This window comes from Chaetodon trifascialis, chromosome 4, assembly GCF_039877785.1.
Source record: "Chaetodon trifascialis isolate fChaTrf1 chromosome 4, fChaTrf1.hap1, whole genome shotgun sequence".
Lineage (NCBI taxonomy): Eukaryota > Metazoa > Chordata > Actinopteri > Chaetodontiformes > Chaetodontidae > Chaetodon > Chaetodon trifascialis.
Window position 1 is genome coordinate 5,729,355 of NC_092059.1, and position 26,069 is coordinate 5,755,423.

The following is a 26,069-nucleotide window of genomic DNA, read 5'->3' on the forward strand; positions in this document are numbered from 1 at the left end:
TGGGGGCTGCAGGGCGAGCTGCAGAGGGAAGGCCTGTGGAAGACTGAATGAGGGAGATGCTCAGATAGGTGAATGGAAAAGAGATGAGGGGAAAACCTGTTTGCAAGGTGCACAAAAAACACAACAGCATGACAGGGATGGTAAAGTACTTTGTTTATTTCATATGCATATGAAACCACACTACAACAGGAGCAGGGAACCATGATAATGGCCCTAATTTTTGTAATAATGTTAATTCTAATCACAATTGGATAAAATAATTAACTGTAGGAAAGTAAAAATACACGCTAATGGAATAAAACCAATAAGGTAAAATAATTAGAATCAGTACATAAATAAACAATAAATACTGAATAAATAAGTGAATAAATAAAAGAACAATTTATTTAACCTACACCCAAACAAAATAAATAGCTCTAATGCATGAACCCTGGCAATGATTTCATGGGACAGTTAAGAAGTTGTCTCCACGAAGAGATTTTTTGCATTTTTTTTAAAATCCCTGCACCGTTAATTTTCTGTTGCATCTGTAGCCCACAGTGCCTGAGCCCACAGTGACCAGCTCTGTGGTGCCGCATGTTGCATACATTTGGTGATCGTCCCCGTTACAGAGGTGTTCAATCCGCCCAAAAATAGCTTCTCTAGTCTGGAGAACTGGAAACAACCACACAAATCATGCCACACTCTTTTTCGCCTGCTGCGATGGGTTTCTCTTTCTCTTTCACTGTATGCAGTCGCTTCAATTAAGCACACCACCAGCTCCACTTCTCTGTATGTAAAAACCCATTTTGAGAGCAAACAGCAAGTCTTTCCTGTCGCTGTTAATGGCCGAAAGTCGCCATTTTCCGACTAGCAAAAGGTAGATTTCTTTGCTAAAACACAAGAGCAATATCCCCACTATTCATTTAGCACAATCACTGGAAGATTCCCATGAAAGGTATCCTTGTACATTCTTTAATCTATGATTATTCATCTTACAAAGAATAACAAGTCTTGGTGAGCTTAAACACTTTGGTAGGCAACTGTGAAATATTAGCTGGCAAATACAACTGCATGCCGTGGATAGTTTATCCAAGCCCATACCACTCCACATCCAGCACCACTGCACTACTCAGACCTCTGCAGCTTTAGCAGCTTATTATAAAAAAACACAACTACAGTTCGAGCCTCAACCACCCATTTGGAGAGTACATTGCACCTATATAATATTGCATAGATAATATGCTAAGCAGTGTAAGGGACTATTGATAAGGTTTAATGCAAGATAAAGCTTTTTTTTTTTCTTCCGTTTTCATAGTCTTGTTTGTCCACTGTTGCACTGATATCACAAGCAAAAGACCTTAAAGAGCTCTCAGCTGATTTTTGTGCAGCTATCATTCACAGTGAAGTTAAAATGAAGTTCATGAAGCAGCCTAGAGTTGAGTCTAACAGTCAATTCCCCTTTAATCATTCAAGGGTGGGTTTCACAGTTGTATAGCCCCCAATACTGCCTGCCAATGTCTCTCTTTCACTTTCTCCCTCTCACACAGACACACACGCGCACACATATGCACACACACACACACACACACACACACACACATACACATCCTTGTTTTCTTCCCAAAGTCTGATTACTCATCACTGACTGCTCCATGTTGGCTGGTCTTGTTACTCATTCCTGTATTTTCTTCCTCTTCTTCCTCTCCCCGTGGGTTCAACTCAGAGGAAGTAGTCAGGGGGCGGGGAAGGTGGGTTGCTGGTGCGGGTCGGTGGGGCATCGCCACCGCCGATGCCGTGGTTCGTGCTGAGGAGCTTCTCGTAGCGAGCCTTGTAGGCGTCTCTCTCCCTCAGCACTCGAGTCAGCTCACACTGTAGCTGTTCCAACTGAGGAGGGAAGGAAAACAGTTAACATTTGCTTGTGCTTTTGATGAGCAACCGTGCAGTGAACAGTGCAGAGATGTTCACTTGTTATCATGCGTACCATAAACTGTCAGGAATGTCAGACGGCCAGAATTTCCAAGATTAAATCTGATATCAGGTTTAGGATTAAGTTTGGGCTCAGGCTTGGATGCACATATGCTGAGAAAGGGAATATCAAGCCAAGACGCAAGTGCAAGGATGTGTGTGTTTGTGTGTATGTGTGGTTGTTTTTCTATATTTGTCGGGTCCAAAGGCCGGAAATTTTGTGAGGACCACAATGCTGGACCCCATAACATAAATCATTAAATTTTAGGGTGAAGTGTTAGGGTATACAGGAAATGAAACGAATGTAAGTCAATGTAACACCTGCTTGCTACAGAGTGAGCTGTGACTGGTTTTTAACCAGCAGAGTGAGGACATTTTTGGAAAGTGAGGACATTTTGAGGACATCCTCACAACTTCAAACAGCTGTTTAAGGGTTAACATGTAATAATAATAATAATAATAATAATAATAATAATAAACTTCATTTGTATAGCACTTTCATACAGGAATTGCAGCTCAAAGTGCTTTACAAGAAAGTAGGGGTGTTTTACATAAAGGGTGTTTTACATAAAACAATGACAGAACGAATGAAAGAATTAAAGGTTAAGGTTTGGCAAAGGGGCTCGCGAATGCATTCTCTCAATTAGGGTCCTCACAAGGATATAAGTACAAGTACGTGTATGTGCATGTGTGTGTGCATGTGTGTGTATGTGGACATGTATTACTCATGTTGTTAATCTGTTTCTACATTCTGGGGACTCGGCTTCTTTATGGGGACAAAATGAGAGTCCCCAGAATGTAAATCATAAAATTTTAGCGTGAAAATTTGAGTAAAGGTTCGGGTGAGGTTAGATTTAGGTTAGGCCTCGGCAGATAGTGGTTATGGCTATGGTAAGGGTAAGTCTCCAGTGAAATTAATGAAAGTCTATGTAATGTCCTAATAAGTGATGGAAACACTGTGTGTGTACCTGTTGTGTGAGCACATGTTTCTCTGACTCCAGAGCGTGGCGGTGCTGTAAGCGCTTGTAGCGGCAGGACTGCGCATAGCCGCGGTTCTTTAGCGTGCGGCGCTTCTGCTTCAAGCGCACCACCTCATCCTTACTCACTCCTCGCAGGTGTCGGTTGAGCTCCCGCACCGACAGGCTCACCAGCTGCTCATCAGAGAAGCGCTCGTTCACCCCGCACTGCTGAGCAGACGGAGAAAACACACACAGAGAGAATATGCCGCTGCTCAATGTTAATTGGCAACGAGACACATGCTGGAAATGTGTTTTCAGTTAGATGGGTGTGAAGTGGGTTTACCCGAGATTCACACTTCAAATATATAGACCTCACTGTGATACGAGTGGAGGACATGTGATGTGTTATACTGGGTGTTTGTTTGTCAGGGGGCACATTTCGACACCACATGTCCATAATCTGTCATGTAATCTGACTAAGTGTGGGTGACAGTTATCAGGATTACGCACAGCAATAATAGCAGATATTATCATAAGCTCACACTGTGCTCCATATAGAGATCCACCCAGACATCTTGATTGACCAGAACACAGCTAACCAAAGTTTATTTGCCAATTAAAATCACATTCAGAAAACAGCAACCGAGACTTATTTTTAATAAGATGAAACTAATTTCTCCTCCAAGCACAATTGGCCATTTAAAGTGGCGCAAGTAGTATTTAAGTACATGAACATTTAAGACATAGTTTATCATACCCTATAATGTAGCTGGAAGCAAATGTAAGTGTTAATTAGTATATTTGTCAATAAGTATAAGTGGAGTATAAGTATAAGTGGAACATAAGTGGAGCCTGAAACTGGTTTTAATGGATAATGGCAGTATAGCAAAACAAAGTTGTAATAATATAAAATATGTCTTCATAGGATAATTGCTGACAAATGCATGTGCATTATATAATAAATCTACATTAGTGTGAATAGTGTGTTATAAACCATGTATTAAATGTTCATAGCGCTTATAAATGCTAAATGTGGCTAAAGTGTTGCAGACAAGGACGTTTTTGTCTTGGCAAATCAAGACTCTGCACCCTCAAAGACAAAGCTTGAGCTTCACTTGTTGTTGCCATGTAGAGAGTGATCCTTAAAGTGACACCTGAGATACACACACACATTAATTACCATGTTCTAATGTCCTAATCCTAATCCTTCACTGTACGATCCCTCTGTCTTTCCGCTCAGCCCTCTAATGCGACAAGTGTCACTCTTCTCACTTCATTCTTCCACCTCCAAAGCGCTCCCATGTTTAATGGATGAACACCTCCTGTTGAGCATCATTATCATTGTGGGTGTGTCTCAGACAATCTGGATCATGTGAGTGACGCCCCGTGTACCTGATTAATCTGAGGGTGGTGGTGATGGTGATGGCTGCCATGCATGGGGTGATGTGGGTGGTGCTGGTGATGGTGATGCTGGTGATGAAGGCGGCCCTGCGGGCTGAGGGGTTGAGGGTAGGGAGCCGAGGTGGGGGCGGCGTTGGGGAGCGAGGGGGGTGCTGATGAGAGGAAGACGAGCGGGCGATGGCACATGTCTGTCCCTTTGCCGCAGGAGATGTCACCTCCGCTGTCACTGCTGGAGTCTCCCAGGTTGCTGCTCGAGCTCTGAGAAAGACCTGGAAACTGATGATAAGAAGAAGATGATGAAGAGGCAGTGTGGAAGAGAAGATAAAAGTCGGTTCTTGCCAGAGTCATAATGTAAAAATGGGAGACTGTTACCTGTGAGCTGACAGCTGCAGCAGCTGAGTTCAGTAAAGCCTCCACAGCATCCTCACAGCCCAGAAAGCCGTTGACCGGCCCCCTCTCTCTGTCTCCTCGCTCCGGCACTCCTCCCAAGGCTCCCAGCAAAGTGGCGGGCCCCGTCACCTCACCTCCAAACTGCTGCTGCAGCGCCGCCAGCCAGATCAGGTCCTCCAGGGAGGCTGGGGTGGGACCCTGAGGCCCGCTGTGGCCCGGGCTGCCCTCCACGTTCCCCTGAGAGCCGGAACTGATGCCAGAGGTGAAGCTGTTGGAGATGGAGAGGGGGAAGGAGATTGAGGAGGATGACGACGAGAGGGAGGAAGAGCCTGAAGGTGGCGGATGGGCGTCGCTGAGCGTCGGCGAGGGTGGCAGCGAGTTATAAGGGCTGGAGCTCAAACTGGAGTCCTGCGGAGGTTGGCTGGTGTACGGAGAGCTGGAAGGGTCATTGGGGAGGCCAGATTTGGGATATGAACATGGAGGAGGGAGCGGAGGAGTGTCAGGTTTCACCTCAAACTTGAGGAGGTCAAAGTCGTTTAGGTACTCCATGGCCAGAGGGCTGGGGGGGAGCGAGGGCATGGGGAGGGAAGGAGAGGACATGGTGTTTGCTGCTGCTGCTGCTGCTGCTGCTGGTGGAGTTTCAACAGGGTTTTTCCGTGTGTCAGGATTGTTGGAAAGTCCACTCTTCTGGCTCAGTGCAGCTCATAGACAGCAGCGGCGGTGATGTCAGGAAGTCAACTGGATGGTGAGTTTCCTCTGAGAGAAACTGTTCGTCCCTGTGTCCCTGTCTTTGTTTGTCTTGTCCTAAAAGGACAATGGAGTGGAAAGAAAGGGTTTGGGATACAGGGAGAAGAGAAACAAGTTTTTCAGGTATAAATCTGTCCTTGCTGCACTGATTTAGTATAAAATAATAAAATCAGAATCAACGCAACAGAACCAGAGATGCTTTTTTCTTTTAAAATTTCACCCATTCTTCTTCCTTGTAAACGCCTGTGCCTACATTACCCACAATACAACTTAACTGCCTGCGGTTCAGTGTGAGATTCATGTGTGTTGTGCTAGTAGCGGCTAATGTAGCCTCGAGCTGCTAGAGATGAGGAATGGGCCAAAGAGATCGAGCAAGCTCACGTCTTTCCAACTCTACAGCGCCAGATTTTTGTCATTTTCAAATGTGTAGACTTCAACTGATGCTGACTCAAGTGACATCACTTGAGGTAATTTATGGGACCTCAAAGAGCTCCCTCTGGAGACACAAAAAGCTTCATTTAGCTTTTTTACTCCTTAACACCGTACACAGACTCTGATGTGAAAATTAGTGGAGCTCGTTAATAATTCACTAATGCTTTATAGATTGGCCATTAATAGAGCAAATTTCCAGTTGCCAGGTTGTGGAAAAATCCTCCTCCAGTGTAGTACTTGCTTTGTCCTTTTAGACAACTCTTAAATTAGTCAGAAAACCCCTTAAATGAACTGTTTGGCAACCAAAAGTTATTCATTAACAGCACATCAGCATTAATTCAAAACAGTTAATGTATAAAGTCCATTTAAAGGTACATCCTTCTGAACTGAAGAGTTAACTAAATGACAAAGCTTTTTCCAGGTTGTCAAAGTGCTGGATGAGGTTTTTGACAACCTAGCAAGCCTAAAGTTCTTATTAATGGCTTCTGAATGATCTATAAAGTAAATGATTTATTAACCATTAATAAAGCCATTCATTACATTTTAGAAATGTTTTATAAAACCTTACCAGACATTGGCATTCATTTTTTATTCTAAATATCTGTTTAATACCATCCTACACTTGTGGCAGTGGGTGGATTCTAATTAAAAAATCTTCCTTTAAATCAAAAACAGTCTCCAGTTAGTAGACGTCTGAAGAGTTTTGGCTGTGTTGCACAAAATGATGACAAAAAAGCTCATTCTGACTTTAATGTTGATCATGAAGTTAGACTGAGTGAGTGTGTGTGTCAGGCCTGTTTGTGTGTTATATTAAGACACTAATCTGCAGCACACCCCTTACACACACCTATACAAATATGAACGCATGCACAGTCACACACACGTGCATGTTCACTTGTATGTGCAAAAGTTGGTGACGTGTGCAGACAAAACCACAACTTCTTGAGTCTCTAAACTTTCACAACATACTTGAAACTTCATATTTGAGCATAACTTTGGACGCTGAACAGTTTTTGCCATTTCATTAACAAACAATGAGCCTCACATTGCCTGTTTGCAGCCAGCAGCGCCAAATCTCATCTGTGAAAGGAGCATTCTGCATGTGAAACTAATACATTAAAAATGGGTCTGTTTATCTCAAAAATGCCTCATCTTCTGTCTGCCGAGTGTCGTATTCATCCCAATGTAGAAATGATTGCAGGTTATTGCGCTAATGTAATCACACACACACACACACACAATACATATAACGTAATATTTCTAGAAAGATCTGCCTACTGAACACATAACCGACTGAGGCAAAGAATTCAGAGGGCTTAATCATTTTTGACAGAAAGATCCACAAGTCTCAGAGACCAAATCCAATTATCAACAGGTTCAGACTTTAATCCAGAGGCCAAGACCTTCCAAAATGAATCGAAATACATTTTTATACAGCCAGAGGGGTTAAAAAAAAGTTTTATGTTCTCAGTTTCAACTGAAGCTGATGTTGTCCTTCAGTATTATCATTCAAAATGGTAGAACTTTTTCTGTCCAGTCTGGTCAAGATTCGAGATCAAAAACCTTTGTTTCATATGGAAATGTACTTAAACTTTACATGAAATTACCGTATAATACCTGACAGGCTTTTATATTTTCAAGGTGATAAAGATAAAGTTCATTTCACGATTCCAAACACTCACAGAAGTGAGAAAAGACCAAGAACATCCTCAGGCTGTCAATGCAAAGTTCAATATTTAGTGGTAAGTACATCAAAGAAAGCTTTAGGGAGAGCAAAGCTATCTCGTCCAACAACTCTAATCACAGGCCTTCACACAGTTATTGCTGTTAAAATGAACATCTAATTAAAAACCACCTTTGACTAGTGCCTCTGCTGCACGGCTCATTAGTTTTACCCCCCGTGGGTCAAAATGGATTGTAAAAGAAAGCAAGCAGTGACAGGGCTCGATGGAGGCCTCAGTCTGGCTGTGGACCAGAGTCACGGCAAAAAGCCAGCCCCAAAAAAGAGCAACACACACACACACACACACACACACACACACACACACACACACACACACACACACAGGCGCAGGAGAGAAAAAAGTGGAATGGATTCAGGGAAACACACACAAGAGGCCCGACATGAGAGACGTGACAGCCAAAGTGAATGAAATGATCTTACCGTCGGTCATAGAGATGAAGGATGGTATGGAGCTCTTTTCAGCATCCCCCCACCACACACACACACACACACACAAAAATAATCAACTGACTGGTTGACTGACACGTTTGGAGAGAGACACAGAGGAAACAGAGTGTGTGTGTGTGCGCATGTGAGTGTGTATAGCACTCTGTCACTGAGTGCCACTGCCCCCTTTCTTTCTCTCCCCTCTGCTGCAAATCCCTGTTTGCAACAATCCCCTCCTCTCTCTCTCTCCCTCTCTCTCTCTCTCTCTCTCTCTCTCTCTCTCTCTCTCTCTCTCATGGTTTACAGGCATGTTCACACTCTCTGGCAATGTCTCTCTCTCTCTCTCTCTCTCTCTCTCTCTCTCTCTCTCTCTCATGGTTCACAGGCATGTTCACACTCTCTGGCAATGTCTCTCTCTCTCTCTCTCTCTCTCTGTTTTCATCTCTTACTGCCTGCCTCTCTTTATTTCTTCATCTCTCTGTTTTTATCTCTCTCTGTTTCCTTGTATCTCACTCACTCACCCCCGTCCCCATTATCTTTGTATAAAAGGTAAAAAATATTTCACGCTGTCTCACAAACACATCAGATATTTCATCACATGCCAAATCACATAAACTGTAACACACGTATGCTGTTCACACACTCCTCTGCTAAACAACGAGTCATGGTGTCAACTCAGACTCGGTTTGTCATCAAAAGTAAAGTTTGGTCAGTTGACGCTGAGTAAAACAAAGTCTTGACACATTAGTTGGCACAAGTTGGGCTGCAGACTCTCTACTGCCCCACAGTGGACACTCACGGCTACTGTCCTGAGCCTGACAGCAAGCATGACCACAGATATACAGCAGAAAGTCTATAACATGAGATACACAATACATTTTTAGACAGTGCTTAGGATCATTTAACAAATTCATTTAACACTGGTGGAAAACAACTAAGTTTATTTACTCAACTGCTGCACTTAAGTACAATTCTGAGGTACTTTACTTGAGTATTTTATGCTACTTTGTTCTTTTTCCTCCACACATCAGAGAGAAATTATGTGCTTTTTACTCGGTTTATTCAACAGTTTGGGGGGACTGTTTCTGCATAAAATTAATATTTTTTAAGTACATTTTGCTGATAATGCTCCTGCAGGACTTTTTTGCATGTAAACATTTTGAGACTATATTATTCCTAATTTTACTTCAGAAACAGATCTGAATGCTTCTTCTATCGCTGCCTTTGCAGTAAAAAAACAGACAGACCATCCAGAGCAGCGTCGATGTTCAAACGTCTTTCCAAATCAGATGTAATTTGTAAAGATGCTGACCATGAAACTGGGACTTTGACAGGAATCTGAGGAGGCAGCGTTCTGCACGACTGTGGCCAGATTAACCCACTCAGGTCTCCCAAGTGAGATTCTGGGAGCCATTTTTTATTTTTATTCAATTTTCATTATTTATTTAATTACAAATAATATAATGAGTCTCAATCATTTTTGCCAAGAGCTGCAGAAACCAGTTGGCTCCACATTTGTTGTTTGTCAATGTTTTATAATTTGATTAAACACAAATATGATGAAGGAACAAAATCAACTACAACAATAAAAGCCTAAAAACTGCCATCTTGACATCCTGAGAAGATTCAGTAATAATACAGAATCCACCTTAATGCCCTTTCAGTGGCTGCAGCAGTGCATAGTCGGTTTTCTCTTTATCTAATGAACCAACTGACATAAAATGAAGTTTGACCTTTGCTGCACAGAATCAACATATATTCCAGTTTCCTGAAGAGAAGATGGTATTTCGCTGTGGTTTCATTTTAATCTATCTGGGATGTAGTTTAGGCAATAATGAATTATTGATTTTAGTTTCAAGAGGAATGATTAAAAACTAACTGACCCTGTAATCAGCAGCCTAAATAACTTCACATTTTGTTTGCAGTGACACTTTTTAAAGTTTTTAACAGAGTCGTGCTGCTGTCTTAAAGATTTCAGTATTTCCACAAAGGGTTTTTTTTTTGTTCTCACAAATTAACCCCCCCGTGTCTCCACGCTGCCCTGCCTCTCACACTCAGGCTCGAAATCTGTGAATTAATTCTGTTTTTTTCTGACCCCTTTAAATCAGAGAAATGCACAACAAGCGTTTCTCGATGCTCCTTAAAAGCTAAACTTGTTAATCCGGAGTCTCTCTGTGTCTTAATATCGTCTCGGTGAGGAATCAGTGAGTTAATAGTGCCTCCTTCACAAATCTGATTTGGACAGTAAACAAAACCTTTAAGGCAACCAGACACGCTGACTCATGGAAATAGCCCAAGACTCATAAACAGGATTTAAAAATTGGCCAACAGTTAGGATCCCTGATGAGCAGAGAACATATTGAGGGGACATTTAAAATATGATAACTCTTTAGGAGACAGTGACACATAAAATATATATATACATATATATATATATATATCACAGTATATGTCACCTACTCTCTTCATTCAGTCTCTTCCTCTCTTTCTCTACTTTAACCTCTCTATCTGTCCATCATTTGTGTTTCCGGGCAAAGCTTAGCAGCTAAACCAACAGGGCCTCCCATGAGGGTGAGGGACAAAGAGAGGGAGAGACACAGAGGAACTTACCTCATACTTCATGCCGAACGCACCACCACCCCTCCTGCATCTGCAGCCATGCACTCATGTGTCCAGCAGCTGCTGAGATGCATCTCGGTGCACCTCACATTCAAGGTGGAGCTTGATCTACAGACTGTTTGCTGATCTCCTGCAGCCTTGTTTCTAGAGTTGTATTTAAGTAATTAGCGCTTCGGGATGCCATACTGTGATTATCATAGTGGGTAGAGGTGGCTGTAGTAGTGAGAAGCTGTAATGGTTGTTTTCTGATTGCAGGTTGTATATTTTGTCCTGCTGTGTTGTGGATTTACGTAATATACTGAATTTTACAACCTTTCACAGAATTTTCTTGAGCTCATCTACAGATTTTGAAAGGCTAGTCCTGCCCATGGCAAAGAAATAGTGATCAGTCTGGGTTGAGAAAATGAGATATGATGTGTTAATCAGCAGGCTTAGATGTGTTAGTAGGTGTACAGTATATTTGTATCTTTGGACAGTGCCAGGGTAGCCGTTTCCCTATTTCTGGTCTTTGTGCTAAGCTAAGCTAACCGGTGGCTTTAGCTTCATATGTAGCTCACAGAACCTCAATAAGACCACAACATGCCAAAGGTACAATTCAGTATTTGTACGAATTAAACAAGATAAAAATTAATGAGCTTTAGATACGCTGGTGGGTTGATTTCGTTATCTTTGGACAAAACCAGGCTAGCTGTTTGCCCGTGTTCCCAGTCTATATGTTGAACTAAGCTAACCAGCAGCTGGTGTTAGCTTTATACTTAGTTTAGACATGACAGTGGCATTGAAGCTAGACTGAGGAAATGTTGGCATAGTTTAGGTTTTTTAGATGAAACTTTGGCGATCTCACGTAGGAGAAATGTAGCTGTTATAGACAACAAAAATATAAAGGAGGGGTAGAAAAGAACAAATAAAAAGGCTACAAAATAAAATCAACTAAATATATATATATGTTGTGTGTATATATATAAACAATAATATTTCCCTCTGAAGGATAATATTTCCTGTGCCACAAAGGCTAGCTGTTCCCCCTGCTTCCTGTATTTATGCTAAGCTAAGCTAACCACCTGCGGGCTGTAACTTCATATTCAGTGTACAGACATGAGAGTGGTATCTATTTTCTCATTTAATTCAATTCAATTCAATATACCTTTATTTGTCCCGCAAGGGGAAATTCCAATTTACAGCAGCATCAGTAAAAGATAGAATTAGGATAAAAAAAACAACAACCAGCAAGTATATACAAAAGAGTGTAATAAAAATAAGCATTATCTTAAATTATAAATTGTATAAATTAAATCTCTGCAAGTAAGTGAATAAGACTAAATATTTCCCAAAATGTCCCCCTTACAAACTGTCAGTTTTATTGGGACTGAGACAGATTTAAGAAGGGGCCATGTCCCTTGTATTGGGGTGGAAGCAGGGGTGTCTCAAAACCTCAACTATTTGTATGTGAGTAAAATATGTTTTGGTTATTTGGGTGAACTGACCTTTTAAGCATCTTCTGTCATTATCCCGACTCAGTCAGTGGGAAGTTAACCTCTACATCACCCCATAAACCTGGTTTCATATCCTTTTATCCCCTGAGAGGCTCTAAAGACCAAAGCAGGTCATGAATTAGGAGGTGCTGGAGTGGGAGAAACCTGGGACAACACTGAACCACAAACAGAGGAGAGGGTTTTTTGGAAAAGAGGACCAGAGAGAGCAGAAGAGGCAGAAGTGAATAAGAGAGTTTGGACAGACAGGACAGAGAGACATAAGAGAGTGACAGAGCTGAGGACAGGCCATGACTGTTTGGACAGATGGTGTCAGGTGGAGGCCTGTAGGGTCCCACTTACTCAGCCTTATCCCACAGATACATGTCCTAATCCCGTCTAACTCTGCTACAAGCAGCAGGCTTACACGTCTCACCTCGAGAGGAGCCCCCCCGTCCCTCGCGCTGAAGATCTGTCTCCTTCACTCTCTACACACACACACAACACACCAAACACACACACACCGAGTGAGAAAACATATATGACGGCGTCCCATAATCAGAAAAAAAGATGCCTTAATGGTTTGATTTATCCCGCGTCATCGTCAATCAGCGTGATTAGTCACAAACGATAATGAAACTGGCAAAAAGGTTTGAGGGTCGCTAAAAAAATAACAGAAATACTTCATGAAAAATAACTCTAAAGGGTCATTTCACCCAGACTATGTGTAAAAAAAAATCCCATTTTTGGCTTCATTGTCCAGGCTTTGAGACACCTGTCCCTGCTTCCACACCACTACAGTGGAAGTCAATGGGATTTTGTTTGAAGTAGCTGAAAATTAACATAAAAAACAGATTTTTTTCTTACTTATCAATAACATTAACAATGCCTCTTTTCTGTTCAAGTGCTCCACTCAGCCATGACAGTGTGATAGTGAACCAGCATGCTTGATACCAGGACCCTGAAACTGAAGCAGCTAAATGGAATTCAGCCATCATCCCTGAGCTCATTTTCTATCATCTTTAAGCTGTAATGTCCAATAAAGCAACGATACACAAGTACATTTGTCCAGGGGCCTGTTCCAAGTTACCAGTTTGGGCACCAGACTATCAAATGAAAAAGACTATATTTCTTTAGGCTTAATTATCCTTTTTCTTTTCCCACTTTTTACAAAATCAATGTAATTTTTATGAGCCTCTATCTGTGAGAGCACACTCATAAAAAACATGGAAAATCCATAATGATAACAACATACATCATAAGGAAAAGCTCTCAGCCATTCACCAAAGAGGCAATCCAAAACCCGCAGTTCAACCACCAATGAATGAATCCTTTTCTCAAAAAGCACAAACAAAAACAAAACAAAACTTCAGGATCTAAGAAAGCAAACAAAAATACTCAGTTTGGGACTCAAATTAACAACAGTTAGTCAATGAAAATACACCCATCTGATGCCTCAGGCTTAGAGATTTAGCAGGCTGCTTCCTGTAGTCTGGCCGGTGCTGCAGTCGGCTGAATTGGACAACAATCAGATTTTGTAGAGTGGATGAACTATGAATTATGGAGCTTTTTGCTTATTGCAAGGGGTTGGCAAGCTAACTGACTCGACCTCCTCCACTGGTGTAACGCTAGAGGCGCGCAATTTCTGCAGGCTGGATGTGAAGCTCTGGCAGCCGGACATGGCCCGTGGGCCGCTGGTTGATCATCACTGCACTACAGGCAAAAATGATCAGTGATTCTAACAATGTGGTTTCGCAGTTAAAGGCATGGTTCGACATTTTGGAAAATGCGATGTTCACTTTTTTTGCAGAGAGTAAGATGTGAAGATTCGATATCTGCACCACAAATATGAAGCTAACACTGCAGCCAGAAGACAGTTATCTGAGACTAGCATAAAGACTGGGAAACAACCTGCCTCTGTCCAGATAATAACATGTTTAAATGATTTATTTTAAATGATATTAGTGAGTTTTAATAGCTCTTGTTAGCTACAGACAAAGGCAGGCAAGCTGCTTCTCCCCGTTTCTGGCCTTTATGCTATTAAGCTAACAGTTTCCTCACTTCAAAACTATGCCTTTAAAGTCTCTTGACGTGTTTGCATTATTTTGTCTACCCACTATGAATTGAAACATTACTGTAATATCAACAGGATGCCTCACAGCTCTCTGATTTCTCCCCCCTGTGATTGAATTCATGTATAATTTAAACAGAAAACAAGCGTAGCATGCTGTGAAGTGTTCATTATGACCAGAGGAGACGTGCTGTTATATTCATCTCTTCAGTCAAAGTGAATATTCTATATTCGCTCTGCCTGGAGGAGCACTGTTTATCACTGAACTTCCTCGCTCCCCCTCCTCCTGCCTGCTTCTGATCTCAGTGTTTTTGTAACAGGCTTCTAATCCATCACTTCAACTGTTAAGCTTTAAATTGCCCATTTAAGTCTGACTTTGAGACTGTGCAGCCACCAGATTACACATTTCATACCTCTTAATCTGCGTACTGTCTTTTATTGATTTTCATCCCAGACCATCTTACTCGTGTTTGTGTGTGTGTGTGTGTGTGTGTGTGTGTGTGTGTGTGTGTGTGTGTGTGTGTGTGTGTGTGTGTGTGTGTGTGAGTGTGTTTACTCATACTGTCCAAACGTGGGGTCTCATTGTGAGTGGAATTATCAGGCTAGTCAAAGGATTAGCGCTGGTTCTCCCCCTAAAACTAGTGTCAGATTAACAGATACCAGCGGCTTCATAAACCATCTGTAATGTAGACATAAGCTGCTACCTCACCCACCCCAGCCTCAAGCGTGCATCCCCACCTCAAATCAATAGACACGCATAATCATGAACATATCACTTCCATTTAGTGGTGTTTAATCGCGAAACAGGCTATAATGTGCCGGGAAAGTTATTATCCTTTGCTGCTTCTCTGCAGGTCCTTTATTTGCCATCATATTGATGAAAATTCCAATTTAAGTCCGAGCAGGTTTGGTACGTTTAGCAGATTAACTCTTCATTTGCCTTCAGAAATTCAAAACGTTGCATCATTCATGGGCAGCAGCAGCAATGTGAATCTAGATCTAGGCAGGCGGTTTAAAATGTCCAAGCTCACATCAAAGAATTAGACAACTTCAACCATAAAAAAACATGAACAGAGATGGAAATCAGGGGGTGGCAGCAGACAGAGACGGAGGTTAGGGAGGATGAGGAGGAGGAGGAGGAAGAGCAGGATAAACAGATTAAGGTGGTCGATACTTTGGTTCCTCTCCCAGACTGAGAGATGACACTAAAGCTGTTAATTCACTCCCTCTCTCCACCCCTCCTCGTCTCATCTCATTGTTGCCCTGATTCTTCATCATCCTCTTTGCAGGATTATGATATTTTACTGTAATTTCTAGTGCAACAGGCCCTTAAAACCCAAGACGAATGTCGTATTTTGGGACGACAGCCTGTCAAAATTATTGATGCGTCAGATTTAACAATAAAACGTGCACAGACTGTCATCAGAAAGTTCGAACAGGGACATTTTTGAGAGAAGAAGAAGACAAGAAAAAGCACATTTGAATCCGTGTATTTGCTGTAGTGATGAACTTTAGTTAGAGGAGGCTGTAACTCCTCCGCAGTACATCTGCAGTTATGTCCAGCTGCAACATTATGATGCACACGGGCTGTGCAGCATTTCAGATTCATTCCTCTTCCTGCTTGTGTCATACATATGCATGTGTGCGTATACATATTGTGTCTAAAACTGTGTGTATTTGTGTGTAAGTGGTCGAACAGCATTCATGATAACCAAGGGTTCATGGTGGTGGGACGTTTAAGGACACCACAGCACAAATGCAGCGTCCCTTTAAACAGTTCTCATTAACGGGTTATAAATATTTGATTTTTTAAAAAATTATATTTTTTTTACCGTTTCTGCAATTTTCATGAAATTTGCTTAAGTTGACACATTTAATCTGCTGCTCATGGAAAACAAGATTTTTTTAAAAGACTGTTTCCTCCCACAGCTATAATGCTACCAAGATGAGTCATATCAAGTCATATGCATTTCTTTGTGGGTGGTGGTGTGATTGTTCTTATTGATAACTGAATAATGAATCATTATTATTGTAATACAATCCTATAGACATCCGTTGTATTTATATCTCAGACAGAGGTTACTCTACAGACTCCACTGATGCTCATTGTTATATATTAATCAGCTTTAAAGTCATTATGGTGATACATGCAGCTTATGGCTTATTATGATTTATATATTGCACTATATATTATCTATGGAGGCCCATTCATTCCCATTGTGTTCACAACTCTTTTTTATATATTTAATTTTGTGAACATTGCACACTGATTGACTTATGGTCATCATAATAGGATGCACATCCATTAAAGTCTAATACTGCAGTGTTTCAAAGCTCCCATTCACTCCCATTGCATTTATAATAAAGATCAATTCATTTTCTTGTGATTACAAAGTCATCCAAATACATAAATACAAGTCAGAAGGTGGTCTGGCTCTGTCACTCTTACTACTGAACAACCAGTCTAAGAACATTTAAGTTTTAGCTGATCACAAAGTTCATTGATTGAGACTGGAGGGAGACAAATGTAGGCCCGTGGACATTGCCACCAGTTCCGATAATTAAATCTATATACATGGATAAACCCATAATTCATAGCACTATCTGAGACATTTCCAGCACTGAAAAGACCCTAACTAACCTAACCCTAACAGTAGCTTTCCTAAACAACAGACTACAAAGACTGATCTCTCCCTCCAATGAAACCATTAAGCATGGGTAGAAAGAAGTGGGTGTGGAGATATATAGAGACATCTGAGATGTCCACATTATGTAGTGTACCTACGTTGTATCCTGACCCCAAGATTGACACAACAGAGACACTGAACACATTAAGGAGATTTCATAGTCAATTTATTGCCTTTATGGCCTAATAACAGTGAGGAAAGTTCCACTCCAGCAGTGGAAAACACCTGAAACCCCCTCAGTGGCTTAATCTGATACTCTGCAATTGGAAAGAATTATGTCTGAAGGACAAGTTGGCTTTAAGATGACCTTGAATTGACCAGCACTGGGTTGCAGCTGTCTGTAAATTCATACGTAGTTTAGAATGAACGGAATATCTAATTTAGGATGGACTTTATGCTCTACTGACATTTTTATGTTGCACCATCTGAAGTAAATCCAGCATAGGCACAAATTACATTTTAAATCTTACAACTGGCCTTTAGTAGGTATAAAGTCCATTGTAAGATACGGGCTGTTTTATGTCTCCAATAATACACAAACTACTCCTGTAACAGTACACACACTTAACGCCAACCGAGCTTTACGCTGTTATAAGGCTAGCAAAGCTGACATTATAGTGTTGGCTTCCAAATATATAGAGTTCGATAACTTTCTAATTAGCATCTACTAATTCATAACAGTTTGCCAGTGTAGGATATCATTATGTGTTTGTTATCATGCAAGAATTTCCTCTGGCAAATAATAGGGTACAGTTATATAATCATGATGTAGCTGACAGTTTCATCACTCAACATCACTTAGCGTTAGCTATTTTTAGCTGTTAGCCTCGTCGCTATTGTGTAGCAAAGTGTTCAAAGATTATTGGGCTCGAGAGACTCAGGGACAGAGACAAAGCACAGGAGTAAGAGCACTAGTACAGAACACGGGGTGAATCAACAAAGTAGTTTCAAAGGAGAGCCGAGACAAAATGCCACTGAGGATAAGTGACATTCTGGCGAAGACTGGAGGGAAGAACCGGGGTTTTTATACTGTGCAGGTGATTAGTGATGAGCCACAGGTGTGCAGGTGGGTTGGAGGGAGGAGCATGTGACCGCGTCCAGCTCAGCTCAGACAAAGACACAGGGTGCTTTTCATTACATAAATTGGTCTCCTCGTCTCCTCCACTCGCTTCCTCTCCTCGCGTCTTAGCTCCGCCCAGCGAGGACATGAAAGAGGTATGTGAGGAAGGGACGTGAGGACGGAGGAAACGAAAATCCTCGCTCCACAGCGTCAGTCCGAAGCGACGTCAATTACTGATGACGTTTGCACAGCTGTAAAAGCTGTAAAACGTGATATTATGGTCAGATCTGCAGTCACACTGTTCTACTCCTGATTGCTATTGATGAGGTTTCAATTATATGCCGTTAGAGGCATAACAGAGGACGGGTGTGTGGTAGATTAAACCAACAGCCTTGAAGCCTTGCTTTAAAAAACTGTATATATATACCAAGAATTTTCATTAATTTCTTGGTGACAGATACAATTGTTAAAAGGACACAGTTGAAACAAGAATCAAGATTACATTTGTGAAGACCTGCTCCCGCCATGATTCAAACGTGTGCCACATACGACACGCCCCTTAAATAATAAAAGACTTCCGCGTAGGCTACACCGGTGTATCCTCACTCTGATCTCCTTCAGAAGCCTCCTCTCTCCTCGCTTCTCGTCTCCTTCAGGTGCATTTAAGCAATTGGAAGATCCTTCATCATGGCGGAGGGGAAACGACTTCCGGGTCGACGAAGGAGAGAGGAGACGAGGAGGCACAATTAAATGTAATGAAAAGCACCCACAGAGGGAAGAGGGAGAGAACGCACACGACACAGAGGAAACACATGGAGACAGACAGGAGGACACAGATCTCAGATCCCAACAGAACCAAACATCAATGCAGCTTCAAACCAACCAGTTTCAACATATGGTTTAATGTGGACTTTGCACCCAACTAATGCTTTTATGTATTTTTGGTTAATTGAAGTCAGTACAAACTATCTGCTAACGTTTGTCATTTGGTGGGTTTAATACTGCTTTTCCTGTAGCGCCACCAGGAGGTTAACATTTGTGGTTTTAAGTTTTTCAATGACTATTAGATTAATAGTAATGAAATTTGACAAACAGGTTAACGTCCCCTTTACTTTCCCTCTAGCGCCATCATCAGGCCAAAATTTTAAATAGTCCCATACTTTTGTTTGTGTCTGCAAAAATAATGAGCCTCAGCTGTACTTTGTGGTTAATGCTAATTAGCAAATGTTGCTAATGTCATGCTAATATTTTAGCACCTAGCACAGTAAACATGCTTAACCTCAGAATGTTAGCGTTATCACAGTGAGCTAGCATGGGTGCATTAGCATAAAGCATCACAGAGGTGCTAGCATGGCTGTAGATTCTTAGAGTTGTATAAAAATACTTATGAAAGCATTTTTGGCTCGTTTATTTTAGATTCATGAAATTCATGAATTTGTTGTACTCCTCTGCACATTTCTCTGCCTTCACCTGTGATGGCACTTTTTTTGTAGCAAAGAGCAGAAAAAACTTTCTTCACACGTCCTCCTAACTGCACTTACATAATATAATTTCATAATCCTGATTAGCTGTAGCCAGTTGCCATGCAGGTCAGGCGTACATGTTGATTAGCCGCCGCTCACCTGCAGCTGCTGCTGTTTGAGCTGCTCTGTATAACAAACAGGCTGCCGGGCCATAAGGTGACGACCTAGCCGAACAGCTCACTTATGACCTTTTGTAGACATGGCTGTAATTACGTTAAATTACACTACATCTTATCATTGCCTGCTTTCATGAGTCATTTCCCATGTAACTGCTGTGGCACGAATATCATCCAGCAGGCCTGCTGTGAGGATCCACATGCAAATAGACTTTCACAGCCTGTTCATGCTCTGACAGCATGGAGGAAGATGTTAAACAAGCTCACTCTGGATTAAATGGTTATAACAGACAATTTTAGTAGATTTACTGAATGCAGAAGTAAATAGCGTTTAAGTTTTATGCTGCGTCTTTCTAACGTGAACTGAACTTCACAAGTCATTAAGGGCTTTTCTCACAAACGGTGGATCCTCCTTCAACCCGGAATTAAGGGGGGAGGATTTGGACATGGGGAGGGGGGGTTATTGTGTGAGCACAGTCATGCACATTTCTTTGGACTGCCTGCATCCTTTTATTTTCACGCATCTTTCTCCTCTACCCACACATGTTCTCTCTCCAGCTCCTCTCTTCCCTCGGCCTTTATGTGATCATGTTGCTTGGTAACTGCAGAAGAATGATGAGAAGTGTAGGATGTGTTCGGGCGCCTCCTGTGTGATGTGATGTGTCTTCCCATCAGCCGTAAGGAATACGGTGCAGCATGCAACCCGGCCGGGTGATGCTCGCTGCAGCCTGTTTCAGTTCAGATTTCAGGTGTGAGGATGCAGAAGAAATTCTCCTGTGGGTGCAGCTTGAACCTCTGATTTGCCACTTTTGCTTAGTTTTGTCAGGAAATTTGTGTGATTTTGTTAAAAAAAATGAATGAAAACAAAAAAGTAATAATCCCTGAAGAACATTTATTGAGATACCATTGAGCAAGGCATTTAATCCGTAATTGCTGAGCATGAAACAGGCATCGGCTGCTCTGGGACACACCCTGATCTGAACGAACATAACAGTTTAATGTGTGCAGAATAAAAGCCTGAGTGTTTAGCAAAAAAATCCTGCTTGAAAACTGTGAAAAATTAAAAAGGAAGGAGCTGAAGTCAAACCGAATGATCTTAAGTTCTGTGTTCTTGGTCATCTTGGGTAAAATATACAAACTCTCAGCCTGTTGATCGCCTCAAAGCAACTGCAGCTGTAGTCATCAATAACAGTGGACTCATTCATTTAGGGGGATTTCATTGCAGAGAGTCACCAAGGTGGATTCCACATCTCATCTGAGGTGGCGTGGGGGTAAAAGTTCAAACCAACATCCTGCTTATATTTCACTGTACTGTTATGAAGTCATTGTTGCCAAGCCTGCCAAAACACTGTCTGTAATCTCACCATAAATCAAAATCTGAGATGTTAAATCGTTCCAGGAGAGACTGGATGCAGGACAGGATATTAAATCATCTTTTATCTGGAAACCTGCGGTAATGAATTAACAAGGATATGGATGAATGATCAAATAGATCAGCTGAGGTTTGCACACGCAGCATCTCCCTCATCTGAGCTGCCAACACCTGGAGAGACGGACAGAGAGCTGTTTTCAGGTCCACACCCGAACATGTGTGACAAAATCTACACGTGGAACATTCAAAAACCACCGACTTGGTGGGAAAACGACCTCTTTATCTCCATTTCCAGACACCGCAGAGATCTCCTCGCTCGATGGCAGTTTTCTGACTCATTACACAATCTTTAGAGAAAAGGTCATGGCACAGTTGCTAATGACAACCCTGCCAGACTGCTGCTCTACTCAAATCAATGTGTGTGTGTGTGTGTGTGTGTGTGTGTGTGTGTGTGTGTGTGTGTGTGTGTGTGTGTGTGTGTGTGTGTGTGTGTGTGTGTGTGTGCATGTGGCTGCTTCATTTGTAAGCATCAGTCGCCCCCTGCTGTTCTTTGACTTCCATGAATATGTGAGGTTGCCATGCCAACAGGAGGAGGGCATTTCTGAAGCCAGGAAGTAAATTTAGCATCCACCTGAGATCGTGGAGATCAGAGCAGTCAGTCGGAGGCTTGTTACTTTAAAACCCTGATTTTTTTCACTTGATAAGCTCAATTATTTCACTTTTCAGTGTGATCATTAAAATGTCATTAATTACCAATACCTATAGGCTTGCAGTTTGCAGTTTATGTGTACTTTGTGCCTGTAATTGACCTTCTTGGCCACAAGGGGGCAGCAGTGCTAAGCCTGAAACACACTGACATATTATCACTTTTTAAAGGCACAGTGTGTTGGATTTATTGGCTGAATGATATATTCACAATTATGTTTTCATTAGTGTAAAATCACCGGAAAATAAGAAATACTGTGTTTTCGTCACCGTAGAATGAGCCCTTTATATCTACAGAGAGAGTCCACCATGTTTCCACCGTCGCCTTGAACAGACAAATAGTGCAGAGAGGGACTTTGGTGTTTTTAGCAGCCGCTGGAGGTTCTCCTACATGCCTGGAGGAGCCACTGAATCCTACAAACAGGACCTTTAAGCTGATATGCTTCTGACTACCAGGTAAAGGAACATTGTCCAATCACATTTTTTTAAAAATTCCCCAATCTTTGCAAGGTAATTAGAATACTGAAAACATTTTTTTAGGACACACTAAACAAATACAATGCTAAAATACAATTAAAATAATTCAGACAATGTTTTAACTTGTTTTTATCTAAAATATGCCAACAACATTTCAAGCCAAAATTTGCTCAATAAAAAGCATTATGCACTTAATTTTCCTCTTCCCATAAAGTGCACTTGCGCTGATGGACGCCATTTTCCTTAATGAGAAAGAGAAAGGTAAGAAAGCCCACCCCTTCACATCTGGTATCATTGAAAAGCTCTAAATGTTCTCTGTAGATAGCAAAAGGAGTTAATTCAGTGGTATGCAGTGAGTGGGAGATATTCAGGTTCACAAATCTCCTCCTCAGAGGACAAATTTGAACTACTGGTAGTCAGGAGGACATGGAGAACTTGTTAGAAAACTAGCTGCTTATTGACAACACGCTGCAACATGAGCATTCATTTAGAGTCTGTTTCTGCCCACCTAATGAATGTAAGCCCCTTTATTCACACTCCTTTTGCAGAGGAAATACTTTCTACAGCCTTTTAACAGTTGGGTGTTAATGCTGAACTGAAACAGTAAATCTAATATGATATGATTTAGTAACTGCACAGATAAGAATCACATCCAGGCTGAGCCAACAGCCGACAGTAATTCGTAAAAAACGCAGCCACAGCAAGAGTCACAGTTGTTTTCCAATAGTGTTTTATTCATACAGTAAGGGTGCTCATACATAATATTTATTTTTTTCTATAAAATATATTACCTTTCAGTTCCTGAAAGCAAAACTAGATATAAATAATCAAGTTTCATCTGATAAGAAGCAACTCATTTTCAAGTGTCAACCAAGGCAATCGACTGTATCAGCGGTCAGAAATGCACTGCAGATTTAAGAAATCACATTCTAACAAAGACTTTTTTTTTTCCGTCTAGCAAAAAGCCACAATGCTCGAACACTCGGCCCACCGTCCACCAGCACAAAAGACGATGATCATTTGGGTTTTCTAAAGTAGCAAATACCGTTAAAACACCACAAAAAGAGTCGAGCGGGTTTTCGTGTGAGGAAAGCAAAGACAGAACACGGAGGGAGGAAGTGACATTCAGGGAGGTGAGTGTTTCAACAGAAGCGAGTGACTGATGCTCTCCGGTGCCTGTCATGTCGCGCTGTTGGACATTTTCTCTCTGGCTCTCCGCTCCTCGCACGCTTTTCTTTGTTTCCTCGTTGGATGAAATGGTCCACAGTTGTCATGACAACGCGTCGGCTGGCCAGCGGCGGGTGAATTTCTCGGGCATCACAACAGCTCGCTGTGACCGGGGGCTGAGTTGAGGCTGTCTGTAAAGGACAGAACAGGGCGGGAACCCGATTAGCAGCAGAAATAATTGATATATCGCCGTGGCTGATCAATACTGGCATCTGCTCAGCTGTGGGTGCACAACATTTGGAAACATTCGGGAAAGTTTCCGCTGGATTATTGTTGAATTTTCAGTTTTTATAGACAGCAATTAAATCATAATGTTCCACAATAGTTACTCATGCTGTGGTGTTTGATTAGCACTTACATCGTGTGACATCTGCAACACACAAACACACACACACACACACACACACACACACACACACACACACACATATATATATAGATATATATATAAATAAAAACAGAGAGACATGTACCAGACAAGTCCAGTGACTTATTTCTGTTTTGGGGTAGTCTAGGTTTTTTCACGGGGGGTTTGCGATTTGGGGGCTTCTCAACGTTATTAGGGCTTTCCCTGTCAGTGCCTGAGTTAAGTGAGGACAAAAAAAACAACAATTAGAAACAACAACAACAGTCAGATACAGACGCTTTACACGCAGATCAACGTAGATGCACAATTTCCCAACACGGATATATCACAGCCTGTTGGGTCAACGATAACAGTATCTGTGAGGCGGGAGAGAGCAGCTGTACCTGCGTCACAGGACATGGCCTTTCTGCTTCTCTGCGGTTTCACTGGGGCCTGAGGTCTCAATCCTTCTTCACCTGAACAACATTCAAGAGAGAAAAACGTGTGTTACAGTGTAATATTTGTGATGCTCAGGGCAAATATATGTCATATTGCTTTCATTTGCAAACAAACTGTTTTTACCAGTTAAGTGCTCCTGAGCCCATGCAGTAATCTCCTTTAAACAATCATGTGTTCACAAAGTGGTGAACCTCGCTCCATCCTCGCTTGTGAGCGACTGAGCCTTTCCAGGATGCCCCTTTCATACCCGATCATGATACTATCACCTGTTACCAATTGACCTGTTTACCTGTGGAATGATCCAAACAGGTGTTTTTGGAGCGTTCAGTCTTTAGTTGCTCCCGTACCAAGTTGTTTGAAAGGAGCGTCAAATTCAGAATAAACAAATATTTACAAAAATCAGTCAAGCTGATGAGGTGAAACTTTGAGCTACTTTTGATATATAAGGAGGAAATAACACATGACAAAATGTTTACTGTGGTATCAAAGTCAGACAGGCATCTGATGGGAATGTCAACACAACTGAGCTATTTACCCGTTCTACATGTGTCACCTGCTTCGACTTGTTTGTGTTGTCGCTGGAGTTACCTTGACTTGCGGCTCTGTCTGGTAATCCGTGCACAGGCTTGTGAACAGGAGGCGGCACAGGAGGAGGAGGTAAGTTCCTCTCGTTGGCTGGAAAAGTCACATACGAGGACGTCTTTGGCTGTTTTTCGGATCGGAACAGAAAACATGAACAAATCATTTGCAACTGGCAAATTTGCTTTGGATTTCCAGGCACCACTGACGGGCGTGTGCACGCTGTGACAGATTATTTCACACAAACAGCCATGCATGGATAAACCGCACACCTTTTCTGGAATCGGAGGAGGCTGACCCTCCGAGTCTCTTCTTCTTTCTCTCTCTTTCTTTTCCATCTTTCCAGGATCCTTCTCTGCCTCTCCTTCCTCCTCTGTACCTGCGGGTGAAAAAGCTTTGTGGTTTGTTCACACACTGAGGCCACGAACGCACTCGAAACCTGAAGCTAACATCTCTTTCCAGCCTAAACGTGGACGGCAGCGACGTACCTGGTAGAGCGTCTGAGCTCTCGAGCCGATGTCTCTGCCTCAGCTTGGACAGGGTTGGTTTACTGCTTTGTGGAGGGGGGTCGGGTTTGGATGCACTGGGAGCAGCTCGTCCTCCTCCTCCTCCTCCTCCTCCAAAGCTCCTCCACCCCTCCGTAAAGCCTCCACCAGCATCCAGTCTGTCTCCCTGCATGTCCTGCTGATGCCAGTCTGCAGCTGCTGCCTCTGCGCTCTTCAGAGGATCCGTTTCCTGTTTTGGCGAAGGCGTCCTTTCCGACGGGTATGGCGGCAGCGGCCTTTGAGCCAAATGAAGCCCCTGCACTTGTCTCTCTGCCTTCCTGCTCTGATGTCTGCTCTCGGTCCACTGACTGTCCACCTGTATGTCCGTCGGCCTGTTCTCCGACCACGACCTGTCTATCTGTCTGCCGCCCATCCACTGTCTTTCCATCTTTCTGTCAATCTGCCGCTGGGTGTGTCTGTCAACAGTCCACTGTCTGTCCACGTGTCTGTCCGGGTGTCTGCTCTCAGTCCAGTACCTGTCTGTTTGTCTGTCCGTTGTCCTCGGCTCTCCAAAAGTTCTTTCTTGCAGCCTGTTATCAAACCGCTGTCTGTCTCCGTGTTTCTCGCCGTGTTGATCACTCTGCCTCGCCTCTATCCACGGCTTGTCTGCTTGCAGGACCTCTGTCGTCCTCTGTTTGTCGTCCACCCAGTACTTGTCTGTCTCCACCGGCTGTTCAAACACAGCATCCATTTCGGATTTCTGTCAAAACACAACAGGAGGAGGCCAGAGCAAAGATCGCATCAGAGGCAAACTTTCAGTAAAATGAA

At 42.3% G+C, this 26,069-nt stretch overlaps 2 protein-coding genes across 4 annotated transcripts in view; both read right to left on the reverse strand.

Moving 5' to 3' along the window:
- Nucleotides 1-138: 138 nt before the first annotated feature.
- nrl (neural retina leucine zipper) lies at nt 139-8,216 on the reverse strand. 2 transcript variants are annotated; one of them, XM_070961815.1, is made up of 5 exons: nt 8,041-8,216; nt 4,680-5,501; nt 4,299-4,583; nt 2,916-3,131; nt 139-1,866 (listed from the first exon to the last, which is right to left on the reverse strand). In XM_070961815.1, the coding sequence occupies exons 2-5, from the start codon at nt 5,295-5,297 to the stop codon at nt 1,702-1,704; spliced, it is 1,284 nt and encodes a 427-aa protein (XP_070817916.1). In that variant the 5' UTR covers nt 5,298-5,501; nt 8,041-8,216; the 3' UTR covers nt 139-1,701. The 2 variants fall into 2 exon arrangements, with proteins under 2 accessions (XP_070817916.1, XP_070817915.1); XM_070961814.1 differs by having other exon boundaries at nt 2,916-3,134.
- Nucleotides 8,217-22,853: 14,637 nt separating this feature from the next.
- Nucleotides 22,854-26,069, reverse strand: part of LOC139329695 (capping protein, Arp2/3 and myosin-I linker protein 3-like) — a 30,203-nt gene continuing 26,987 nt past the window's right edge. Inside the window, exons 35-40 of one of the 2 annotated variants that reach the window (XM_070960010.1) lie at nt 25,245-26,001; nt 25,029-25,135; nt 24,766-24,883; nt 24,123-24,194; nt 23,846-23,953; nt 22,854-23,503 (exon numbers count right to left, since the gene is read on the reverse strand). In XM_070960010.1, the coding sequence (XP_070816111.1) occupies nt 23,463-23,503; nt 23,846-23,953; nt 24,123-24,194; nt 24,766-24,883; nt 25,029-25,135; nt 25,245-26,001 (1,203 nt within the window). In that variant the 3' untranslated portion in view covers nt 22,854-23,462. The remainder of the gene's footprint in view (nt 23,504-23,845; nt 23,954-24,122; nt 24,195-24,765; nt 24,884-25,028; nt 25,136-25,244; nt 26,002-26,069) is intronic. The other variant, XM_070960011.1, reaches the window with a different exon arrangement.